Source organism: Apus apus, chromosome 2, assembly GCF_020740795.1.
Source record: "Apus apus isolate bApuApu2 chromosome 2, bApuApu2.pri.cur, whole genome shotgun sequence".
Lineage (NCBI taxonomy): Eukaryota > Metazoa > Chordata > Aves > Apodiformes > Apodidae > Apus > Apus apus.
In genome coordinates, this window is record NC_067283.1 from 39,483,315 (window position 1) to 39,499,810 (window position 16,496).

The following is a 16,496-nucleotide window of genomic DNA, read 5'->3' on the forward strand; positions in this document are numbered from 1 at the left end:
GGCAGGTTAATTCTGGTGGATTTCCATTTTCTCTAGTGGATAAAACATGATATTTAGAGGAGAGCCCTCTGATCATGTTGATATAGGGATTCTTATGGGAGGAAAGGGGGCATACTGAACTGTTCTGTTTTCAGATGGGGTAGTTAATTTCCCACATGTGAAGAATCTGCTATGTCCCAGTAAGTACCAGGAGGAAGTAAAGCTTTTGTTTTCTCTTGAGGAGTATGGCACATTTGATATTAGTGACACAAGAACATTGATATTTAGTAACAGAATTGATTCTCCTTTATTGTCTTTAAATACGGGACTGTTAATTTGATGCTGGGCAACCACTTCAAGAGTATGTTTGCTTTATGAAAGCATGAAAATTACAGAAACAAGTAGGTTTATTAGTTATTTCTATACCAACTTTGAAAAACCTGTTGGAGGAGGCCCAGACCAAATGGTGTGGCTGCAAAAAATGCAGCATTTGTGAAACTGCCTAGTTTTGCTTATCAATTGTAAATTACACATCTGTGCCATAAATACTAAATTTGGAAATAAAGTCTGATGATGTGAAGGCATTTCTGTCCCCATGTTGGCAGCTAATAGGCCAGTTGACAAATGGCAGGAAGGAAACTGATGTAAAAATAACACAAGGTTAAGTTGGCAGAGCACAGTTTCTACCATTACATCTTCTTGTTATTTTAAATATGCCGTTGCTAATTGTTAGGCAAGTCAAATTCTCTTCTACTCTTTCCCAATTTCTTTTATTGTTTCTTGTGAAGGGTATTATTTAATGGGAGATGCAAGGTCAAATATAAGTCAGTACATTTTATTGTGTTTAATTTTTGGCCTTGGTGTCCAGCTATAACTATGAGGAGAAAAGGAAAACTGATTTACATACAATTAAAGTAATTTAATTGACTAGACATTTTCTGTATTTGCATACTCTACATAGTAAAGCCACAGACTTGCAGAAGCAGATGGCCTCTCTGTAGTCATCTTGAACCCTGAAAGTGTTCCTACATGTAATGGGACAAACTTCCAGTGCTTTGAGGTGGAGAAGGCTAGGAAGAAGCCACTGCAAAGGAAATCGAGAGCTGAGCAGGCTGGATTTACTTTCAATTTTGGAATCAATGCTAAATGGATTAATTTTTCTTGAACCTTTTTATGAGGTCTTGCTCCTAAATTGAAGTGATTATTGTTAAACTAAATAGAGCTGCAGCACACTCCTGAGAATATTGTAAGTCTCCTGACCTCCCTGTTAACTGAGATTTTATTTTAAATCTTTGAAGCCTGGTTTAAAACTCAAACTCTGCAGTGAAATTATTCAAGAGGGTTGGCCTTTTCACCAAGTAGTTTAGTAGTAACTTCACAGTAATATTTTGCAGAGACTGAAATACTCAGGTGAAGGTCCTGGGCATTTCTATTCCTGTTACAATTGCAAAGAGTGAGATTTTGGCAACAATAAGGCTCTCAGTTGTTGTGTGATCATGTTGCCAAGTATTTTTTATTTAAATTGGAAAACCTAGTCTTTTTTTTTTTCTTCCCCCTGAAATCTCCCTGAAACAGTTTTCCTTGAAGTCTCATAAATCCCTGCATAATGCTTTATCAGCTCCATTATCAGAGCTATTTAGTTATTTAGTTCCTTTTTTAACCTTGTAAGAATGTAATTCACTGCACCATTTATCCTTCCAGTTCAAGCTTTGTGCAATTTATGTGCCATTTTTCAAACTTCCCCTCCCAATTTACATTAGTCTGATACTTGAGGGAAAAGCTTTCTCAGATACTAAAACAGAAATTTTGTGCATGTTCTTGGAAATGTGGTGGGATTTGTAAGGTACTTACCCTTGTGCAATAATATTGTGACTGCCATTTTAAATTTAAGACAGAAAACACAGTACCTTCAAGGAGTTACAAGAAAAATAATATTTACTGCTTTCTACATGAAAACTGTGCCCCTGAACGTGCATTAGAAGGAGAATTAAGTTCTGTTTTCTCAATTTATAGTTTGAATTGCTTTAGTGATATAATGTTCCATCTTTGCTCACTCACCTCGTGTTCCCCTCCTTTGTTCCCTTCTGATGTTTTGATTGAAGGTAGCTGCAGCTTTTTACCTTGCTGGTTTTTCCCTGTGTCTCTCACTGAGTTCGTAGGCATTTCACCTATGGTCAGTCCATCATGTTTAGCTAATGTTAACACACAGGAGCAGTGTGGCTGTGTATAGTGACAGTGGGCAAAAAAATCACTTTGATTCACATAGTCACATGGTAATTCAGTATGTTACCTTTAACTTTTTATGGTTGCCCTGGAGAGGTTTTTTTCCCTTTTTACTTCTATTCTTTGATTAAAAAATGGAAGGCAAAAAAATTATATCCCAGTTTTAAACTACATAACTGAATAATGGCAATTGAATGGATGGGTCAGGGTATCCCTTTTTTACTACTTCTGTCTTGTCTAGTTGAATTTCTTTGTCATAACTGAGAAATGTTTTAATGCTTATTTTGTAATTTAAAGACCCGTGTAAGTTGTGTGCATGAGTCTTTGGACTGCATTGTAGCATACCTAGCATAGTGGGGTCCTATCTGTGAATGGAGTGTCTCAGTGCTAAAGTAATAAAAATAATAATTCTACATTTTAGTAGCTAAAGCATATACAGAAGGTGACTATTTCTAAAATTAGAGCTATGCATTAACATGCAGTTTTTGAAGTGACATTGTGGCCAAAAGATTAGCTGCTTTTTTGTTCAGTTGGTTTTAACTCTGCTCTTAGACATTTCCATTTTTAGCACAGCTTGCTTAAAAATCTGAAGAGTAAAATTTCTCTGAATGAGGGATTTTGTGTGTGTTTTTCAATGGCTAAGCTCAATGAGCCATCCTGCTTCTCTGTAGACCTCACGCCTGCCTCCCCCAGTAATCTAGGACTTCTGGGTTACTTCTCCAATCTCTGCACCAGATTCAGCCTAACAATGCAGGTGTGCAAGCTCAGCATGGACCCACTTGGTGGCCTACCAGAAATGAAAGTGTATTTACCCTGAGGTCAGGAATGGGGTGGATCAGAAGGGAAAATCAAGATGCACCAGAACTTAATGTGAGAATGCTATGCTACCTGCCTGCCAGTCAAAATTTCTAATGCATTTGGGACTTACATCTTTTAAAAAAGAAAGAAAAAAAAAAAAAAAGGTAAAGAAGAGACCTTGTGACAGTCAGCTGAAGACTGAGATGCAATTCCAAGCTCAGTCATTCACTTTTTTACTACAAAATAAAACAACAACAACAATTGATGTTGCTATCAGTTGGAACAGCGCAGCTTTCTGTTGGAGATCATTAGATTCTCTGCCACCTTGGAATTCCCATATACTGTTAGTATGTCATTTACTTTCTGTTTTGAGCTGTGGCCTGTGGAAAAGGTCATGTCTGCAGCATTTTTTTGAAATTATATTTATTTTCCACAAGTGTGCAAGTTCAAAACTGCTTAGCTACTCTCCTCAAATTCTTCCTGTTCAGAGCAAAATAGCCTCAAAAATAGCATCTAGGGATATGGAGTAGTTGAAGTATGAGTTTGTGGTTTTGTTACTTGTGGTTTTAACTGAAACATATTGTAGTTTTTCATTAGCTGTTATTTACTTCAGCATACCATGAAATTGCCCTTCCTCTCATCACCATGATGGATAGTCATCTCTGGCATTTTTAAACTACTTTGCTAAATTAGTTAGCTTTTAAAAGGAATATGCACTGCTTTGGTAGATGAGGGTATTAACCTAGTGTCTGTAGCATTGACTGATTCTGATTATCACTACAGTCATCTGCTATTGTATTTTGTCTCTCAAAGAAGAGGAACTAAAGTGTTCGTCAGGCTGTATTTTCTCTAGAGGGAAAACTTATTTTATCATTTGGTCGACTCCTACAAAAGGACAAGGTAGTTTCCAAACATACTAGCAAGTTGGTGTAAACAGTGGGCTCTTTCTGAGTCATTCTCCTGGAAAGTACCATCAGTGTGTTCCCAGGGAATTTTGTACATTAGGTTTACGTGGTGAACACCAAACTTCTGCTTTCCCTCCATGGCACTGGCAAACTTGGTGATTTGCCCAGGATGGGCAGAGGAGGGATCTAAGTCTGTGTGTACAAACTATCAAGGTGGTATCATGTAATGTGGGTCTGTGGTGGAGGTTGTATCTGGCTGGGTGGTGGGACACTGGAACGTGTTGCTCAGGGTGGTTCTGGATGCCCCCTCCTTGGGAATGTTCAATGTTGGGTTGGATGGGGCTTTGAGCAATGTGCTCTTGTGGGAAGCATCCCTGCCTATGCAGGGGGGTTTGAACTAGATGATCTATAAGGTCCCTTCCAAGTCAAACCGTTCTATGATTCTATCAACAATTGACAGACTGGTTGTTCTTGCAGACTATCTGTCATTTCAGCTTTTTTCGATACATGAAAAGGTGTGTGTGTCTCTTCTCCATGAACACTTCGTCTCTGAGACATAGTCCTATGTTTACAATTGCTCAGTATTGCAAGGCCTCTGAACATGCAGCCAATTTACCTAGGCATCATTCTGCTCCTCAGCCTCTGCTGCAGACATTTCTTATTTTCCTGTTGGGTTTTGAAGTAGAGAACAAACATGGCACCTGCCAGCAAAGAGAGGCAGAGCAAGATGAGGGTTTTCCAAAGTGACAGAAGGTTGGGACTTGGTCCAGGCAGAACTTTGAGCTAAGACTTCCTCTCTGCTTTGCATTTACCAGGAGGATTCAGACCACTGCTTCTAGACTTGGAAAGTTAGATAGTCCTTGAACAAAAACTACCTTGGCACTGGGTAGTTTCCTAAGGGCATTACAGTTGTAACATCCGTCCAGAGGATAAGCAAGCAGCAACTTGGGAACCATCAGGAACAAGTGGTACAGTGGGTGCAGCGCATCTTTGCTGAGCATGTCACTGTTTTTCCAGGGAAAAGAGATAGCAGTTTCACTTCATCCTGCCTGATGTGGTAATGATGGGTTGGGATTTATTTTTTTTTTCAGTTTTCTTTTACATGTCATCTTTCACTCTGCATTATCAGTCTTTGTCTCATTTCTCTCTTTGGAAACAAAGAGGCTGTGGGCTGTTGAGTTCAATACAGAAAGTTGTTGCTCTCATACTCTTGTCTTGCTGTGAAAACGATTTCTATTTAATTGGTTTAAATTGTCTTCCCAGTGGTTATATGTTGGACAGCTTCAAATGTTGCATTAGTAGATCTAGACACTTAATTTGAGCAGTGGTGACACACATCAGGCAAGGTGACAGCTGTGCCTGTGAGCTCTGTATCATTGCATCAGTTAATTTTTTTTTTTTTGAAGCAGATAATTGCAAGGATTTTAACCAAAAAATGTAATATTTAACCTTTGACAGTTTTTGTATCTCCACCAAAAGTTAATGCTGCTGCACTTACTCTGTGGTCCAGTATCATCAATTTTCTATTAAGCACTAGGTCTTCTTGAGCTGCTTGATATTACCTAATCCTAAATTAAATCCAACCAATATTGTACTCTGAAGATGACTTGCATCTTCCTCTTTCAGTCTTTCCTTTATAAGAAATCAATGTTAATATGTAAAAATTGGCCATATACAGCTATTTCGCTCTGTTAATTAAATTATTAAGAGCTTAAAAGGTTAGCCTAGTACATCACTGTTAAAGCCTACTGATGTCCTACAAAGATGTTGCACTCTTTTAATATGGAGGCCTAGCAGTATATTACTTGCATGCAGTGATAGCACTAATTGGAAATGTAATAGGATACAAGAGATTTCTAAGACTATTACAAATAATAATATACTATTTTTTAAGTCTCTGGGATTTTTTATTGACAGTCCTTTGGGTTGAAGCTGGAAATGCAAAATGTTGAAGTATTTCTTGTTGGTTCAGAAGTGATGTGTGATTAGCACCGAACACAGCCATTTCATGAGTGCTGAAGTGCTCCCAGTGGGCAGTTCCCATGATATAAATTCCCACAGTAAATCGGTGCTAACGAAGCTCAAGTACCTGTTCTGCTCAGTCGCTCCGTCTTTAGGGGAGGGAGGGGAGGATGACCACCAGTGCAACTTGCAGTAATGACAGCGTGTCTGTAGGTTGCTAATACGTACATAAAGAGGTGATTCCTTGGAGTGGTGGCTAAGGGTGCCCCAGAGAGTCCTTTTCAGTAATTTTTCACAGTTAAGCTGATGTTCAAGAGGTAGAGCTTCCTGTCAAAATATAGTGCTCTTCCAGTCTAGTGCACAGGTGGTAGCTGGAGAGTACTGAGTGCCTAAATATATACACCTGCATAGGAGAGGGACAAGTCATTACAGTGCAGCGGGATGCCAGGAATGTTCAGGATGGAGTGGCTTTTACTTTTATTTAGTACTGATCTTGAACTTTGTGGGGTTTTGTGTTCTGAGGAGAGAAATCTTTCTCCAGTGACTGTTTTGTCACTTTGCAGAGAACCTGTCTCCCCTTTCTGCTTGCTTACATGCTTTCCTTCCCCTGGAAGCATGCTTTTAGTCATAGCTTCACTATTGTTGAACTACTTAGCAAAAATAATGTGAACTTTTTAGTTTACTCTAAAAAAAAAATTTTAGGTTTGATAACAGAACTAACTCCCTTTCTGACCCTTGCTTCACCTGCTGTCAAGAACATGTTCATCAGTGCTGCAAAGAGCAGGGGAAAAAAGCATGTGTCTGATCCCCATTGTTACATTGAGAATTTATGGTTTTGCTATTGTATTTCTATTTGTAACACTGTTACTAATACCTAGCAATTACTCTGATTCCCTTCACAATAATTAAATGCATACTGCATTCACATACTGAATTTATTGGATTGCCTTCCCTCTCAAGTAATACTGCTCCATGATTTTTATAATATGAAAAGACCCTTTTTTGATCCTTCTGTCCTATATTAGCCTTGTTAAAAGAATGGGAAAAGAAGAGCAAGGCTGGTTTTCATTGTATTAGGGATGTTAAAATCTGGCCCCATAGAGAACAAGGGGAGGAGAGATTTCTGAAGTCATAACACATCCCTGATGAAAAAAGCTGTGTCAGCACCTCCCTTTATGCAAAGGGAATGTTCAGCTCAGGCATCTTACCGATAAAATACTACCATAGCAGCACAGAAAGAAAGAGGTAGCAATGGAGTCCTAAACCATTAATGGCTTTATAGGTTGAGCTGTACTTAGAAATACTCAGTGACATATGGCACACAACAGCATACAAGTGTCTGAGGATTATCAGTAAAACTAATTTTCGACAAGCAGACATTTGTGCTCTGTAACACCTTTAGTTTGTACTGCTCTTGTGAGCTGCTGGCAGGTTAGGGGGAGTTTAGAGGCAGACAAAGCTTGTTTGAGAAACCGCTGTTTTAATTCGACACAGTGATTTTTAATTCCCCTCACTAAAGCAGCTCCACAATGCAAACAATACCAATGGGATGAGTGCATGTGGCCTCATTTTAGAAATCAGTGCAGCAAAATTATAAAAATGTATACAATTTTTACTTTTAAAAGTATCATCATGTATTTGGCTTCCTTCAGTTACACCATGACCCTTGGTTTAGCAATAACACAGGAATATACTTTAAAGAATGCACAAGATTAATAAAATCAATGTAAGTCTTTAGTGTTTTTTAGTATGGCCTTTAATGTAGTACAGTTTTATTAAGATTGAGCTGGAAGAGCTATTTCTGAACTATTATAGGAAATAGTTATTTGAAACTTACCTTTTCTGTTGTGTTGAGATTGTGTAGCATGTTCAGAAGTAGTTCTGGGCAAGGCGGCTCATATAAGTCTCAATCTACTTTTAATCCCTGTCTTTACTTCAGGTGGTATATGAAGTGTAACACTGAAAGCTTTCTTCCATATCATACTTGAAGAATGTAAGAGGTCATATTTGTTTGAACTGTGGTAATATTCCTAAACTTTTTTTTTTTAATAGTGCTGGACCCAAAGGTGATAACATCTACGAATGGAGATCAACCATTCTAGGACCTCCAGGTTCAGTCTACGAGGGAGGCGTTTTCTTCCTTGACATCACATTTACACCAGAATATCCTTTCAAGCCTCCAAAGGTAAGAGACCTGTAGCTGATGTCTTAAGTCATGAGCACTCAGCAGATCATCTAGTAACAAGCAGTGTTGTTGGTATGCAGCCCATTTGAAAGCCACTCTGTTTAAGAACAAGCTTAAGCTTATTTCAGACATTACATCAGTTTCTATTAGCAAATGTTAACAGCTTTTCCAACTCTCTTGATCCCTATTTTAGAGCTTGTTTTCCTTTTCCCTGCTTGTGTTTATAAGAGCTCCTAAGCAATTAGTGCAAGCATCTGGACAGGACTGAGAAACTGAAAAGTAAATAAACCCAGGGAGAGGAGAAAGGATACACAAATACTTGTTTCTTAAACCACTCAATTATCATAAGTGTAACGTGTGTGTTTTGGCCACTAAAGTAGTATTTAATTTTTCTGTTTTGTTGGGTACTTGTGTTGTACACCTATTCGTACAGTAGCAAACTTTTTCAGTAGGAGTGTTGTATTTGTGAAGCTCTTGGGTTCCAATGCTACAAGGCAAATACCAGTGCATGTGAATGTTATCTTGTGGTTCACATATTTGGCCAGAGGAAGAGTATTGGGTTACAAGAAGAGGTGGTTGTATATACACTTCATATTTGCCTTGTATCTGAAAGCATTTATGTGCATATTTATCTTTCTACTTAAAAGTCGTTGCATTGATGAGATAAACACTAGTGATTGCCCCATCTTCAGACTTGGGTCTAGTCTGAAGTAGAAGGGACTTGCCATAGCTCAGGCCATCAGTCCGTCTCAGGAGAGACAGTGCTAATTTGCTATACCAGACAAATTAATACAAGCTTCCCAAATTAAGGAAACTGTTCTTGCTAGAATAATTTCAGGGTTTCTGGTAATATCAGCAGGACCTTAAATTCTATCCCTAAGCTAGGACTCTGATTGACAAGCAGCATGTTCTACCTTGGGACATCTCTAGTGATTCCCTGCTGACACCAGCCCATACATCTTTGGAGGTTCTCTAGCAGCAAAGGGTTCTCTTGCATCTTGTGTTAGTGTTTAATTCAGTTCAGAATAATTTTTCATTATTTTGGTTTAATTAGTTTGCATTGGTTCATTTATTGTCCAACTAACTATATGCAGTATCTTATATCCTGAGCCCAGTAAGCATTTAAAGAGGGAGTTTTTACGCTTCCTATGTGTGCTTTGCTACATCTTTGCTTACTAAGCTACAGGTCAGAAGCATTTATCATCCCAGCTTCTCCAGCCTGATGCTTTACAAGACCATACCATATCTACCAGTGGTATTGAGACAGCCAGCCCTATATGCCAAGTTCCCTGATGCAGAACCAAAGATCCTGTGTTTTTCTTTCCAATTCAGTGCTGCTTCCTGCTCTGTGCTTCTGACAGGGATCTCTTTAACTATCTTTGGATTTAAACCCTCACTCAGATGAAAATAAGGGTGGGATTAAATAAAACAGGGACCACTTAGTGAGGCCTTAAAAGACTAGTTTGGTGGTGATTCACTGTATTGTAGCAGAGTTGCATTTAAGTGGAATCTTTAATCTAGCAGAGTCTAAGTTTGTTTAAAAACCATATATATATGGAAATAAAATACATATAGGTTTGGTTACATTGAGATGAGATGTAAGAGAAAGCATAGCAGTGCTCTAATAGAACATACATATGCTACTTTGATACCTCAAGTTTAAAATAAGGACCTTTCTTTTGCTGAGAGCCAAAGACTCTTACAGCGACTCCTGTGTTAACACCTATGCTGGTGAAAATCAATTATAATGTGGAAAATATAATTATCATATTGCTCCTGCTTTATTTCCACCAATTTTTAAATTTTGGATTGCACAACTACTTGCAGTGACTGATAAATATTGTTTGTGGGTCATCTGGAAGCAGTAGGACTAATGTAATTACCACAGCTGTCCTGTATTTGTCTTTTAAGTCAAGAAATAAAGAAACAGCTAGTTGAAACAAAACCCTGTGTATCATTTTTATTATAAGCACCAGTAGAGCAGTAGAGTGGTTTCAAAAGCCTTGACCTCTGAAAAGATTAAGCTGTCTAAAGGACTAGTTTTCCTTGACTCTTCCTTGGTAAGCCTTGCAAGAGCAGTGGAAGAAAAATTCTGCTGTCACTTTGACTCCTCAATAATTCTTACAAGGACAGTCCCTGCTGTGGGCTGCCCTGTGGTGAAGTGCCTCTAGAAGAACACACTTCATAACTTGAAAATGAAATGTCATTAAAGGATTTACCTTCTTAAATAAAGTGAGGTGAAACTGGTCATCCTGGCAGGCTTCCAAGCCCATAGGAATATGTTCAAGAGAAAAGTGTTGAGGCATAGCCCCTGTTGACAAATGCTGTGCAGTTGATGAGCATCCCAGAGATGTGTGATAAAGGTGCAGCCTTTAAGGACTGGGTGTAGCTCCAGCTAAGGGGTTGATTCAGTATGTTGGAGCAAACTTTTGGGGGGAACTTGTTGCAATATGAGAGCCAGAGGACTGTGCTGGAAGTGATATTAGTAGATTCCTGGAAGGATATAAAGAAGGACTGCACTACTTGTACTGGAGGCTGGAGAAATTAAAGGTCTTAAAATTTGACTTGGAAATGCATTGCCCAGTACAAGGAACTTCGGTGGGAGAAACCTGATACAGGGAGAGATGATCTCTCTCCTGTCCTAAATATGTATAATGGAGTTCTTTTGCCTCTATTCAGCATTCCATGCACTTTGAAGATGTTAGCATTAATCTGTTCTCTGCTTTTAGGTTTTCTCACTTGGTGTGGTATTCTGGTTTTGTCTTTGTTTCAGACAGCACTTGAGTTGGGCACATGCTGGGTGGGCCTGTATTCAGGAGAATCCAGTAGATAAATATAATTAGAATTTAAGAGTTCAGCACTTAGTCCTCAAGATAATTGCTGTTCTTTTGTACTGTTACAATGGACGTTTTCCCAAGAGTTATAGTTAGGTTACATTTCATTTATTGAGGTGAAAGCAGTAGCTTGTGTTGACCTGGTGTGTGCTTTGATCATTTGTATTAATAACCTCTAACCACTTCCTTCCCCCCACTCCCATTTTGCTGCTTGTGTAAATTAACCTCTGCTATCACTTCAGGGTAAGGTTGAGATTAGTTTCTTTTATGTCTTTTCAAAAGCCGTGCTTAACTCTGTGTAGTTACTGCATTAATGTAATCTCAGGTGGGATATTTCCAAAGGATTGTTCAGTTTCACTATCTTTTTCTGCTATTCCACATGCCATTCTCTTTGACATTGTATTACCTTCTAAGTAACTGTTTGTCTTGGTTTTGGTCTGAGTCTGCTAGGTTTATGTGATTATTTTTTTTCCCCTTTCAGGTGTAATGAACATTGAAGTTTTGTTGGGTTTTTTTTATTTGTTTTTAAGTGTACCTCCAATTCCTCCCCCTCTCCCAACTTCATTTGGGTTCCCTGCACAGCTGGTTTTTGTACCATCAGCAAAAATTGTAAATGGCAAACAGCTGGCCTACATGTGTCTAACACCATCCCAGTTCTGACTTTCTGCTTAAGTGAAAACAGATTTTATCCACAGAGCTTTGGTTAGGTAGATTTCCTCTAACTGGAGAAACTGGCTATTTGTGCTATGGATATAAACTTTAAGGATTATCTCTTAAGGTTTCTTAAGGAACCAGGCTGTTCTGAAAATATATGGGAGTCTTCTTCTTTCTCTTTCCCCTCCTTCATGAATAATAGTTAAAAAGTCTTATTCATACAGGAAACAGGATCCATGCTTTGTTATCAGTTAATAGTCAACTGGACTGAGATACTGCCTACAGAGTATTTCACTTTTGTGTTCAGAATCAGGATTAACAATTTTCTGTCTTTACAAATTAGAACTCTTGACCTCTCTGTTAATTTGGTCCTTATTATATCAGGTTGGAAACACTCACACTTCCCCTTCTGGAAGTGTTTAATCTGTTAAAATTATTACCTCACCTACATTTAGAAGCCTTCTTGGAAGGAGACCAAAGCTGCAGGTCAAATAGAGAAATACTGAGCAAGCAGTGGGGCTAGGCTGAGGAGCCTGGGGCAGAGTCATTGCCAGCAACTGCAAACGCCACAAACTTCTGTTTTGCCCTAAACAGTATGGGTTGGGGCAGGTACCACAGAGTCAGATCCGCCCTGTGCTCAGGCTGATGAGGCACGTGGACTTCCACATGACTGTAGGGAGTCATTGCTGCTTTTCCTCTGAAGATTAGATGATCTGGGAGACAAAGTTCAGTTTGGTTTCTTACCTGTTATGCCTCTAAGGTTCCCTGGGTAGAAAACTGTAGGTGTCCTTGGTTTTGGAGTTGCAGCTTGTTGCAGAAAGTGTGGGACACCAGTAATGTGCAAAAGCATAGGGATTTAGGGTTGTGGGGGTTTTTTTGCTTGCTTTCCATTTTAATCTAAAATTCAAGCACTTCATCAAGGAACAAAGCAGAAAGTCTCCCCAAGTGTGCAGTGTAGGTGTCTGTCTCCTCCTGTGTGACAAGTTAACTGCTTTTTTGAGTCTGAAAATAGCCTGTGTGCTCGGTGCATTGGGAGCGTTCTTGGAAACACAGCACGGATACCGTGCATGGGGACACCCAGGCACTGTAGCAGGTTTTGTAGCTCTGTCACCCCATGCCTGCTCCTTGGGCTTGTGAGAGGGAGGGTCACAAAATTTTTGCATCAGAAAGACAGCAGGAAAAATGAGGGTTGGCTGGCAAAATGTGTGTGTGGGCTAGTCTAATCTCGTGAGAAAGCACTAGTGTGTTCTTGCTGCACCACACACTTACCGAGCATGTTTTGCAAATACCCCTGTGACCTATAAACACACAATAAAATTTGTGGGTGTGGGTAGCTGATGAATTCTGAAGATTTAGGGCATGAACCCACCAACCTTTATTCATGCATATAATCCTAATTCATGCAAGTTCCACCAAAGTTGTTGTCTCTGTTCATCCAGTGAGTCATAGTAAGACCTTTCTGCAGGTCACGTTGTGTTCTCCTGAAAATGGCTCGTGGTGCTTTTGTTTCCCTTTTGGATAACTTCTGTGGCAAGCTGCCTGGCTCTGCCACATCTCCCAAACTCTAAAACAATAAAATCCAACCAGCTTCTTAGCACTTGGAAATGATACGAGCCACAATTCCAAGTGCACTGGCCTGTCTGGGGAGCCCCTGGGAACCCCATGGGAGAAAAGTGCTGGTGTTAAAGCCACAGGCCCTTTTTGCTGCTGCAAAAGCAAAAGGTAATTAATAAAATCTTAAAAAATAATTTCAAAGCCCCACAACCTGGGTTTCACAGTGACCGTGAGCACACGCTGGTGGAAAGCTGGCTGTTGTTTTGCAGGGAGATTGTACGTGTGTTGTCATCCCTGAGCCTATGCTGCAGCCCCAGCGCTTCACCCCGGAGCTCCCACAGCTCATCCCCCTTCTGCCTTTCCATCCCCCCTCCTTCGGGTGGGACCCCTGTGCCGTCACCTCCGAGGGCGTGTTGGTCACGGCTGAAATCCGAGGGGCACCCGGGGGGGCTGGGGGCGGCGCTGCCAGCCGCGCGCGCCGGAGACTTCCATTTTTCGATTTCAAATAGGCTCTTTGGATTTGTATCCGGGGATCGAAGATGTACTCGGGTCGTTCCTGTGATTTTTTTTTTTTATTATTATTTTTTTCCACCCGGGAGCTGCCGCAGCGAGAAGTGTGCGGGCGGTGGCGGTGGGGGTGGCGGTGGGGGTGCCGGGGAAGCCCCGGGCCCGGCCCTGCGGCGGGGAGCGGCTGTGCTCCCGGCACTGGCCGCCAGAGGGCGGCAGCGGCCCGGGGAGCCCGCCCGGCCCCGGCTCAGCCCCCGGGGCCCGGGCCGAGGGTCCGGCCTTGGTGCCCGCTCCTCCACGGGCGGTCCTGGGTCCTTCTCCTCTCCCCTCCGGTCTTACTGCGCGTCCCACCGCTATCGCAGCAAACACCGTGCGTTGCTGCATCGCCAGCACACCTGCTAAGAGCTGTTTCTTGCAGGTAACGTTTCGGACAAGAATCTACCACTGTAACATCAACAGCCAAGGCGTCATCTGCCTGGACATTTTAAAAGACAACTGGAGCCCAGCATTAACCATTTCTAAAGTTCTCCTCTCCATCTGCTCCCTCCTCACAGACTGCAACCCAGGTAAGTCCCCCGTGCGGCCACACAGGCCACCTGCTGCCTTGCACCTCTCCTGGCACCCACACAACTTAGCCCTCTTCTCACCCTGTTGGCTTCAGCCAGCACGGCTCCATCCTCCAGTGCAGCACGTTTCTTTCAACAGCTGCACTGGTCTTGAGGTTGGTACACCCTACCTGCCTGCTGTTCACTGCTCCTCAGGCTGACCCAAAAGGAAAGCAGCAGTCCTCCTCCTTCCCCTTCGAAACCAACTCTGGTTTTGGGTAAGGGTTAAACACTCTTTGCTGGTCTGTAGGACTGCAGTAATCAGTAACAGAGCTAGAAGCACCACACACAGAGTTTGGAAAACAAAGGCATTAGCCTTATATTTCCCATCATCCGTTTAAAACCAGTGACCAACTAAGCCACAAGTAGTCCTCGCTGCTGCTCTAGCCCACCCGATATCCACACCACTTAAGAGGAATGTGTCCTGGTTTCCTAAGTTGATTTTACAGATTCTATTTCTGTATGTGTCTAAATATGAGAGAAATGCTAGATTTCACACTATATTATGTATACTAAAAATAAACCTATTGGAAAAATAAAACCTTTCCTAGGGATCTGATCTTTCCTTGAAGTCAGATTTATATTGATACCAGTACACTTAGCAATGAGTATGTCCCAGGTGCTTTTAGAAGAGGTAAAATAAACCTGAAATGCGTGAATCAGTGGGAGTCCTCAGTAATGCAAAATACAACTATCGGATTGTTGTCCTTTAAACTCCTTAAAGCGTGAATTGGCAGCTCGCTCTTTATTAAGTAATAGATTAGTATGTCACCACAAATACACACAAATCAATGAAGATACAGACCAGCAATTCAGTACATTTAGGTTGTTGCAATGTACCTTACCTGTGTGATTCCCTCGTATTAAATTCACACTTCAGCTGCAAGTTTTTATTAAGCAACTTGTCTGAAATTAGTTGTTCCTTTCCTTTTCAGCTGACCCCCTGGTTGGAAGTATTGCCACTCAGTATATGACTAACAGAGCAGAGCATGACAGAATGGCCAGACAATGGACCAAAAGATATGCTACATAAATTGGATTTTTGTCTAACTTGCGTTGTCTGTCTGTGATGGAAAGAGCTGCTTATGATTTTGAAGGGGTGGGGGGAGGGGGGGTGCTGGTAAAGAGTAGGGTATTTCTATAACAGATTTTATTCAGTCTTTTATTTCCTAAGATTTTGTTGTTGTAACTTAAGGTATCTTGCTACAGTAGACAGCTAGGATTGGGAATAGCATATTTTAAAGACTGTAATTAGTTCAGCAATATTAGCTCACATATAGTACCGAGAAGAATGTAAACTTCTTAGACTTCTTTGGTTTTCAGTTTGCTTGCAATATGTAAAAGATTAAAACAGCTTAATTTTGTACAGGTACATATGTTGACATTTATGTAAAAGTCCTTTCAAGACTCTACACACTGTTTTTGTTTTTTGTTTTGTTTTTGGTTTGGGGGGTTTATTTTGTTCTGGGTTAGGTTTCTTGGGGTTTTTTTTGTAAAAAGATGTTGGGATTGTTTTCCCCTATGGAGGGCACATTGGTATTTAACAAATCCTTTTTAAAGGCTGTCATCTCATGATCTGTGATACGGAGAGGTGGATATATGGCCTCATATATGAAATGAGAAGTAGTTAATGTATTATTTTATAAGCCAATCTATCTTTGTGAAAAGAATAAAGGGTTTAATCAGGACTTATGGTAACCTGTAGTGAAATACCTTAAGCTGTTTAACTGTAAGGCGTGGAATAGGAGTCACTCAGTGGATTGGTTGTATGTTGTGGGCTACTTAAGTCTGCATTTGTTACTGTGCTAATAAAAAGATGTTTAAAAAAAAAAAAAAAAGAAGAAGAAAAAATTTCTGCCTAGTGCCTTGCTTTGTCATTTTGCCAGAACAGTGTCACCCAGTACGCTTTGAGGATTAAGGTATGGGTAAGGACAAGGGAGATCTGCAGGTGAATGCACTGACTGCTGCTATTTTGGGAAGACACTTCTAGACAAGCTACAGTGAATAACAGCTGAGACTTTTCAACTGTTTACTGTGTAAGTGTTGCACAGGCTGGCGTGGCCCATGACGAGGCAACCTGCCGCAGAGTCTCTGCTAGTTACTTTTTATATTAAGTTTTCACGGCATTGCTTTTTCAGGACTGGCACATTAATTGGAAATACTACTGAAAAAGTGTGAGAGATCTGGAAGGGAAACATGCAGGAGGTAAAACGAAGAAGCAATTTTCTTCATGGTTTTCTGATGGAGTGTTGTATTCCCACTTGGAAGAGGAGATGGAATCGTGACTTGG

General features: G+C 40.6%; 1 protein-coding gene across 1 annotated transcript in view; it reads left to right on the forward strand.

Annotated features, from left to right (window-relative positions):
• Positions 1-15,894, forward strand: part of LOC127380755 (WAS/WASL-interacting protein family member 3-like) — a 45,919-nt gene extending 30,025 nt beyond the window's left edge. Inside the window, exons 6-8 of the mRNA XM_051610229.1 lie at positions 7,920-8,052; positions 14,020-14,167; positions 15,142-15,894. Of these exons, the coding sequence (XP_051466189.1) occupies positions 7,920-8,052; positions 14,020-14,167; positions 15,142-15,239 (379 nt within the window). The 3' untranslated portion in view covers positions 15,240-15,894. The remainder of the gene's footprint in view (positions 1-7,919; positions 8,053-14,019; positions 14,168-15,141) is intronic.
• The last annotated feature ends 602 nt before the right edge of the window (positions 15,895-16,496 follow it).